This window comes from Nematolebias whitei, chromosome 4, assembly GCF_014905685.2.
Source record: "Nematolebias whitei isolate Nwh7 chromosome 4, NemWhi1, whole genome shotgun sequence".
NCBI lineage: Eukaryota > Metazoa > Chordata > Actinopteri > Cyprinodontiformes > Rivulidae > Nematolebias > Nematolebias whitei.
Window position 1 is genome coordinate 20,693,229 of NC_056501.1, and position 9,834 is coordinate 20,703,062.

A 9,834-nucleotide genomic window follows, 5' to 3' on the forward strand; every position below is an offset into this window, starting at 1 on the left:
GTGCATGTGTTTCAATGCAATTTCAGGGAACACTGTTGGTAATTACCTGGGATTCTGCAGCAGTGTCATTAAGCCTTGGTTTCGGTGACTCCTGTCTGTGCTATTTACAAGTAGAACGTGTCCAGCTGCAGACTGCATGCATCTGTGTCAGTCTTCTTCGTGTTTCTTCTTTTCCTATTTGCTGGCACAGTTCGTTTTGTTCCAAAATATTGTATGCCTCGATGAGAGGATGCTTTACACATTAGAGTGGGGGTAATACAGAGGTGCCAACATGCCCAGTGGGTTAAAAGAGAAACGAGTCATCACAAGGGCAAAGAGTGGAACTTTATTTTTCTAAATAATGACATGAGTTGGCTCGGGGTGCATAGGCACATGGGGCATGGAGAGAAATAAACAATCATTATATTGTTTGTTGTATCATTACTTGTATAAAGGCAAGATGAAGGTAAACTAATTATTGGTATAACCCGGATCAAGAGTAAAAGCTTTAAATTGTTAGTGATTATAGGTAGTAAAGTAATATATTCTCTTTTTGCCCAGTGAACTTTGGTTGGTACCTCTGTTTTAGCAACGCCCTTTTCTTCTTTGCTATTCTCTTTTTTTTTTTTTTCATTTCTTCCTGCTTTACTCATCACCATCATCCTTCCCTTTATCCTTTTTGTCTTTCTTCTCTTTCTCCTTCTTCTTCTTCTTCTTCTTCTTGGCCTCTTCTTTCTTGCCGAAGGTGATGAAGTCACTCTTGTCGTCCTCTCCTCCCTGGTTCTGTCTGATAGATATTATGGCGGGTGAGCCGGGAATGATGAAAGCTTCTGGAGGAACCTCACCGGGCTTCAGGTGTTGTGGGGGTGCACCAGGGCCCCCGGGGCCGTAACGAAAGTGCCAGCTGTTGCTGTCGATGCCGGCACCCATCGGGGGCGAAACCTCTCCTCCTTCAGCATCTGTAAGAAACATAAAAATGGAAAATCAAATACTGCTTTATTATTGTTTTTTAAAAGGTGTGCCATTTATTTTGAAAGGATCACATAGGTGGTGTTTGTACATATTTAATAATAATAAAAAAATGTTCCAATGATATATATTTTAATAAATGTATGCTTTTAAGTCCCTATTTGTAGTTTATACATTTTCATTTTATTTTAACTACAGACTGTCTATACTTTCAACAAGTAAAACATATTGTATATGTTTATATTTGTTTAGTCTTTTTAGAAATTATCATCATATAGAGCTCACAACTGTACTGCAATGTTTAAGCTTACAGCAAATGCTTTTTGGGAATCAATCTCACCTTGTATTTGTGCAATAAGCTGCAACTATATATATATAGAGATATAGATATAGATAGATAGATATTTAAATGCAGAAACATGGATTTCTAGAGAAAAAAAAAACACTTTGCTAAAATAAGACCTTGGTAAAAGATAATAGATGAGTGATTGATTTCCCACAGTCCATGTTTCATTGTCAGAAACAAAAATGGCAAATATAAGAAGATAAACTTTTAATTTAATGTAAATATTTCAAAAAGGAGTTGGGACAATGAATTAGACTCTATCATATCTAAAATGAGCATCCAGATTAGTTTTTTAAACTCCATTTTTTCATGTTAGTGTACAGAAAATACACTTTTCATAATTAAGTAGGACACATTTTAAATATAAAGCAGAAACTGCAATTCTTTCAAACTGCATATTAGCTGTATGAAACCTCATACACTGTCAGTGACCAAACACTTCTTACTGTGTTTGCAGATTTTTAGTCACATTTAAATAAGCAAAGTTAAATGTATCTCGCACAAAAGGTAGAATTAAAGGACACAGACCTAACATGGAATTATTAGTCATTTTCAGGTATTAACTGTATTTTGGTTGGTACACACAAGCATCTAGACCATACGCCAAGGATTAATCAGTGTCAGAGTCCATAAGATTACAAACATGAATTAAAAAAAATAAATAAAAAATCCCTCAAAGCATTGACCTACTTGCCACATTTTCCCTCACATTTTCCTTTTGCTTCTATGGTTCCTTCTCCAAGCTTTCTTACCAAAGGGGAGATTAATAGAAGACATCTCTATTCAACCAGATGAAAACCATGCATGATGAAAGAAAACTGGCGTCAAGCATTTCCCTGGGCAAATATGTCCATCTTCTGGTAATGTTTTAACTTTATTTTATTTACTTTTTAAATTACAAATCAAGATCAGACTTCTAAAGATCAGATTTAGTTTACTTTTAGGTATCATGCATTAAATGGACATACGAATGGACAAAAAAAAAAAAAAAAAGATGTAGCAGTACAAGAACCATGTTAATATACAATAAAACAGTTTAGTAATTGTGTGAAATATTTATTTGTTTTTGTGTATCTATTTTATTGTTTTGGCACAAAACTGCAAAATGCTGAAACAGATAACTCTTTTAAGTCAATCTTTTGGAATTCCTGGGATTTTAAGAAGTATAATCTTGCAATTTGCATAAATGTAATTGATATATATATATATATATATATATATATATATATATATATATATATAAATAAATACAACCAATATGTGTTTAAAGTGTGTCACACATTTGGGCTGTTCCATATGGATTTTCCTCAAATTAAAAAAAAAAAAGGAAATAATAATAATTTATTTAACTAATAGTAGAAATGAAGAGCTGAGATTCTACAGCAGGATAGGCTAAATCCAGACAATGCTTTCTTGATATTTAAATGCAGTGACAGGGAAAATGTAGACTCATTTAGAAGATAAAAGTATTTTCTCAAAGGAAAACTCCTCATTTTACTCCTCTTGAGCTTTGAAGCTGGTTTTGCTGCACATATGAAGCAAAAACAAAATGGATGCAGCAGTAAAACAAATGAGATCACCTATACTGAAGTGCTTGCAGGGCTTTGCTCTGATGTGCCCCATCCTCTTGCTTCTAAAATATTACCTAAGTAAATGTGAGAAATTGATTAGGCAGCGGTGCCTTATGTGCAAAGTTGCAGCAATAAATATAATTATACTCCAGAGAGTGATGAGTCATGCTGAAAGCAGACAGATGGAAACGGAATAAGCAGGAAAGAGTAGTGCATATGGAAAGGGAGAGTGTTTTGTGTTGTTTAAAATATGAAACTTTTTTTTTTTTGTCAAAATGTGTTTAACTTTGATGTAAGTATAATAGTATGTGCATATATACAGTATATGCACTCTGCCCATCTATCTAACAAACACACATTTTAAGTATACTGATGTATTTTCTTGCTTTATCTTCTTTTTAGCTTCTTGTTTACAACTCCCCAGATACTAATAAAATCCCTTTCTCCCAACAGCAGTGTGATCTGCACACAAATGCTTTTCATTTTCGTAACGGTCTTTTAATGCCGCCGCTTGTTCCTCTGGCAGAACCATCTCTTTTCCTTTTTTTTTTCTTCCACCACCTCCCTCCCTTTTCAGATTATTCTGATTTCCTTTGACCTTTTGTCTAATCCAGCGTGAAAATGTTATCAGCCAACACCCTTCCCTCCCAGTTATTGACACAAGCCTTAATCATGCCCATCAATGTTTACGGTAACACCAATGTGATTGGGTTTTAAATCGCTTTCCCTTCAAAGATAACCATCAGGCACATTAGAGCTGCTATCTGTTTCATAGTTATGACTTCTCTCTTCACAGCAGGAGCTTATTTAACCCTGCTCCCCTGTGTGCAATCCTAAACAAAGCAATAACAATCAGTTACATTGCTTTACAGCCTATGAAATTTCCTGCATGCCCTCGTGAGTTTGATCTCTGATGTCATCAGTCCCGCTCCTCTGTGTGTCATTGTCTGCTTGCTCCCCTTGAGGTTTTCACACTCACTCAAGTCACCCAAGCTCCATTGTTGCCACGTCTTCTTAATTTATCTACTTTTCTTGCCCCACCATCAGCCTGTTTGGCTAATATCACAGTAGACTGCAGTGCAGCATTGCATAACTCACTGAGGAGGAGGAGGGAGAAGAAGAGGAGCCAGAAAGATGCAGCTATATTGCAAAATGAGAGGGAGGGAACAGAAGAAATAGACTTAAAGATCCTCAAGGTGTGTCTTTATACCTGATCTAAGAAGTTGTCTGCTGGTGTGCTGTGCACTCTGTGATCATGCTTATATTTTTTTCTAAAAAATAAAAGTTACAAACTCACTGCTTTGGCCATTTGGTGAAGAACTCAGCTGCGTGCCTTCATAAATTACTATATATTCCCAACTGCAAGATGTAGTGAACTGCAAAAATATAATACTTGTAAGTGTTTTTAGACAATCCAGTGATGTACGCATTTGTTTGGAGATGGTTTTATTTTTTTTATTTTTATTTTTTACATAATGCTGTTTGTCCACAGCTAGACCAGATGGTAGAAAAAAAAGTGATAGATAATCTATGATCAGTATTACATAGTCACATATGTGGGTGCTTGAATCTTTGTATGCACAGAATATCTTCTCTGTTGTCGCTGCAACGTTAAAAAACGAATTGTGAGAAGAGATTGATTCATCTTGAGTGAGAGAAACAGTGAGAGAACTGGCATGATATTTAAAGACATTGGCAGCACAGGATGGAACAAAGCATCAGCATGCTAATAAAGGAAACACACATTCTGACAAGAACGGGTAACAGATGGTCTGAATGGATTTTGAAATTGTGAGCAAAGACTCTGATTGATACTAAACTGCTCTACCTTACATTTATAATTGCACCACAAAATGTATTAATATTTTCACAGCTTTTAGTTGAAGTGTGCAGCTTGAAAATATTAATAATCAACTCTAAAGTCACATGTCCTTCCATTTCACACCTTTGTGTATACAAATTTAATAAAATAAAGATAAATCCACAAAAGGAAGAACTGAATATGAATTTATTTCATTGTGTTTTGAGACAGCAACATTTTGTTAGTAAGCACTTGCTGCCAATTATTTATGATTCTCTTCTACACAGTCTGCTGTATGTTTGCTATGCTTTTTCAAAGCAAAAAATAAAAAATAAAATAAAATAAAAAAAGATAAGTCTACATCCATATCTGCAATAGACTAACGCCCAAGTGAATGTAGGTCACTGCTGGTTTCTGACACCTCTCTTCTCCTTCTCTCCTTGAAACTTCAATCCTCATTTATCACCCTGCAAACATGTTTCTCATTTTATTTTTTATTGTTTCTTTGTTTTTTTACATCACAACCTCCTGGTCCTTATCAGCCTTTTCACATATAAAACATACATTTTGAGTGCCTCACATTTCATCTAATGTTACTGTTTAAATACCCCCCCCCCCCCCCCAACCACACACACACACACACCACCACCCTCATTTCCTCTTTTTGTGAACCTTTTGCCCTACGCCATAAGTTTGCACCCCCTCTCCCTCCCTCTATGTGCCCAATAACAGGGGTCATTAATGGTTGCCATGGAAACAACATCCTCTTGTGAATCAGTAGGATGTTAGTGGGAGTCATGGTGACAGTGCTTATGCTGATGGAGAATAATGCTGGGAGCATTTTCTTTCCCTTCCTTTCACGATGTCTGGTCCAACCACTCTCCCTTAGCAACAGCACCCCCCCCCCCCCCCCCCCCCCCCCCCCCCACCCCCTCACACACGCCTTGTCTCAGTCACTCACTCTTATGTACTCAGGTTGCCTTAAATACCCAAATGCCTACTGGTTATGCTGTTGTTTATTTTGAATGTTTTACCTCACAATTTATCAACCTCCCCCTGTCTGTTCCTATCAGGTTTTTTATTTTTTATTTGTATTTTTTTTTTAAAGTTTTGCACAATTCTCATTCAATTAGTGACCTTCAATCTAGGAGAATACACAAGGAGTGGTGAACAGGCAAGAAAGGGTAAATTAGAAACCAGACTGAACCATGATTTGACTAATGTGACTGCTAATCTGGGCGTGGGCTGCACACCATCTGGCATGGCAGGAGCAGGACACAGAACAGACAGACAAAACACACACACATAAACACACACTCATTCATTGGAGCCACAGCAAGACAAAGAAAGGTGCATACAGGATAGGGCAGCAACATAAACACACAACTCACTACCAGCTCACAAATATTCAGGTTCTACATGAGGACAAAAAAAAATAAATAACATGGGCGTTGTCAGCCCATGTGTCTCAATAAAAAGAGACAGCAATCTCTAGGTAAACTGCAATAGAGCTGAAAACATGAATTCAATGAAAGTGACCTAAAGAAGAACAAATGACAAACAAACTAGAGGACGTGGTATAAGTAGCACAGTCTGTGACTTGTGGGGATCTGGCAGGTCACAGTGAATCAATAGCCTCATTTGTTTATCATCACTCAGATGCAGTGAACAGGATCAAACCATTCTCTTGTCTGTAGATCTACATACATGTTTTAATTTATTTGACATTCTTGGTCCTGAATGACTGTTTATCCAACCCTAAAATTTACCATGAAGCTAATGTAACCTGCATGTTTTATTTTGATTCTTATCTTGAACAGCATTCATATAAAAAAGGGAACGGTCAGCCCTCATGTTAGAAGCAGTTTTAGCGTGTGCACAGCATGTTGCCTCTAATGACGATGGCAGCCAGATGAGACCACCTCACATCCTTACAAGCCAGTCTTCTTTTTACTGACCTGCCCTGAGGACATCACTGCTGTCTGTCCTGTTCTCTCCATCATCCGTGCTGTTTTGTTTTTCTCTCTACCATTCTATCACTCATGTTCTAAAGTGCCCACAAGCTGCAAGTCCTCAGCCAAGGAAAATCAATGGAAGGGTGGAGGAGGCTGCGTGCATGTCAGTGTGGATAGGAGGAGACAGTTGTGGGTGTGGATAGTTTATGTCTTGTCTAAGATGGACACCAGACTGGTCCAGCACAATGGTTTCAGTCACCTGTTTACCATAAGCTAATATAATATATAGTATGTGTCTAATGACCCCTTATTCTTATCTGCTTAAACCATATAATTTTCTAATTCATTTTGAATCCTTTTTGACCCTATTTTCATACCACCATGAGAACAACTGACTGTTAAAATTTCTTTTTTTTTAATACGGTTTATGCAGCCTATAATATATTGTTAAAGGGCAGCGCATATGTCAGCATACTATGACACTGTGTTGCCTGTATGAGGGTCTTTACAACTGGGTAACAAAATAAAATAAAATCAATACAACATGTTTCAATGAAGTGTCGAGCGTCCACATGCTTCTTGAACATCTTCAGTGTATATTGAACTTATAAGTCAATTGAACTAAAATAATCTAAAATCTTTTTCACTAAAGGCTTTGTTTCTTTTTTGTGTTTTAATACTGATTTAAGAGTGACATGTGGGTAAATGCATTGCCAGCTTTGAGTAAACAACTCGTGTCAACATAAAAATTATTTCATATAAATTATTGTAATTGACGATAACAATTTTCTCAAATGGATCTGAGCTACACCAGCTCACTGAAAGCCACAGTATAACTCCAATAAGTAACAATTTGTCTGAAAATAAATATCAAATGTCTTAGAGGTTTTGTTTTTGTTCCGTTGTTGCTGTTCTGACAATCCATCTTGAGCTATTTTCCAATATTGTAAAGCAGTGGCGATATTAGCTTCTTTTTGGGGGTGCTCAAGCACCTCTAAATTTTAACTCGGCACCTCCTGAAAAATAAAGTAAAAAAAATAAAAAAAAACATAGGAAAACTTGGTTTATTTACATAATGAGTTTAACTGCTGAATGTCCGGTCCCTGACCTGCTGGCTTTCAGTAACTGTGCCCCCCTGAGCAGTTTAATTGAATAGCCCTGCTTTAGAGGGTGGAATACAGTTTATTCAATTTCCACAACCTAAACCGACTCTGCAAAAATGTAAAAGATGATAAAGACCTGTGGCCGACCTCATGAGCAGCTGAAAATGGCAGTGATAAACATGAAGTGCCACATGTTCATCTGTACGAAGATAACTGCAAGTAAATCTTCCATTCTCTGTCATAAATACATTGTATGCTTAATAGTTAAATTAAAAGTTCATGCTTAAAGGTAGTTGTGCTTTTTGTGTGTTTTAAATGTAGATAAATGTTGTTACTTCTGGTTGCACAAGTTTAGTCTTTGTTTGTTTTGATCAGTCAATACTAAACTGGTTTTGTACAAAACATGTATTAGGTTGTGTAATGTAAATCAGAGTGCTACGTCTGTAGCATCTTAGCTAGCCCGTCTGTATTGCACGCCACGAGCGTAGCGCTACTTCTTGTGCCGAGCTCTCTAAAATAGTTATTGAATCAAGTGTTTACTTATGTAGGTAAATGTAGATGTTTAACAACCTGTTAAAATACACCAGAATGCAGGAAATGTTTCCCACTGGGTTGTGACAGTTGAAGTATTGATGGTAACTCAAAAGTTACTAAATATTTCATTAAAATTGACTAATCTGTTGTTTCAGACTCACATAATTCTGAGTTACTGCAACAACCTGATTAGCAGGCTTCCATGCTGTATTCTAGGTGAAGAGTTTTTGAAAATCAGCCTATTTCTGTATGCATTACTTACGCATTGTTATTCTAGGCAATGCGCACTGTTGCACTGCCTGCCTACATCATACCCACTTCAGCTCATGTTTTACCCACCTTGGCAGCTGCTATACATTTATAATTTAATCTACTGGATTGCACTTTTGAAACTAAAATATAATATATTGGATCAGTTATTCAATAACTATTATTTACAATGAATGTGTTTTTTAGGCCTGTAAATGTTTTCTGTCAAAAAAAAAAAGCTCTTTCTAGGAGTTAAAATACAGGTTTTACACTCTTGGGATGGGTTGGAGACATCCTGGCCCATGTGGATAAACTAGTTTAAAATGTTATCTGTAAATAAAACTTTTTTTTTTTTTTTGAGAGCTAACATCAATAATGACAATATTAATAGTTGTTTGTTGTTGTTAAAAAAAGACAAAAACATAAAACATTAAAAGCAGATCACATTTAATAGTGCCGATATTCTGAAATCTGATATCTAGTGTTTGTTCTTTGTTGTTCACTGATTTATGCCTCAAACAGTTTAGTAATTTAATCAAATACTTTTTTTTTCTCTCTTCCCTTCTCTTTTCTCTGTAATCTATCTCTTTGCTACAGAGCTGAGATATCTATCTCCACCTACGCAGCATGTGTCGTTTCCTCTGCTTGCAGCAGTGGAAAGTGGTAAGAATAGTTTGAGGCGATGTCGTATGTGATATCTCAGTTATTCCTCTCTTGCAGTTTTATAGGCTCTTGAGGAATCTGAAGTTACAGAACAAGGATAGTTTTACTTTCTACTCTGTGAAACTGTGTTGTGGAAGTTGTTGGGTTCTTTAAACAATACGCTAACTCTTCTTTAAGTCATTTAGATCCAGAGTATTTCTATGCTTGTCATGTTTGATTTTCAACAGCCAGCTTTTAAATCAGTTGCATTAGGTTTTAATTGACATTATCTTGACAAACTCTTACCAGCAGCACTGGATGCAGTGGGCCAGTTCTGTACCAGGACACCCTGGGCTCCCTGCATGACAGAGGACTCTTCCATGTGCACTGAACTGAAATAATAAAAACACACATCAAAATGTTGAAAAATCAAAAAAAGGCCTCTTGATCCATGCAAAATGTAAAGAAACAACAACAAAAAAAAAAAAAAATAACTGGTTTAAATGTACAAAAATATACACTTTGCTATCCCAATGTTAACACTACATAAGGCTTATACATTATATATATACACCAGTGTGTGTGTATGTATGTATGTATGTATGTATGTATGTATGTATGTATGTATGTATGTATATATATATATATATATATATATATATATATATATATATATATATATATA

General features: G+C 36.1%; 1 protein-coding gene across 1 annotated transcript in view; it reads right to left on the minus strand.

Annotated features, from left to right (window-relative positions):
• Window positions 1–9,834, minus strand: part of pcdh2ac (protocadherin 2 alpha c) — an 18,047-nt gene continuing 8,213 nt past the window's right edge. The window contains exons 3-4 of the mRNA XM_037675290.1: window positions 9,456–9,541; window positions 1–938 (exon numbers count right to left, since the gene is read on the minus strand). Of these exons, the coding sequence (XP_037531218.1) occupies window positions 625–938; window positions 9,456–9,541 (400 nt within the window). The 3' untranslated portion in view covers window positions 1–624. The remainder of the gene's footprint in view (window positions 939–9,455; window positions 9,542–9,834) is intronic.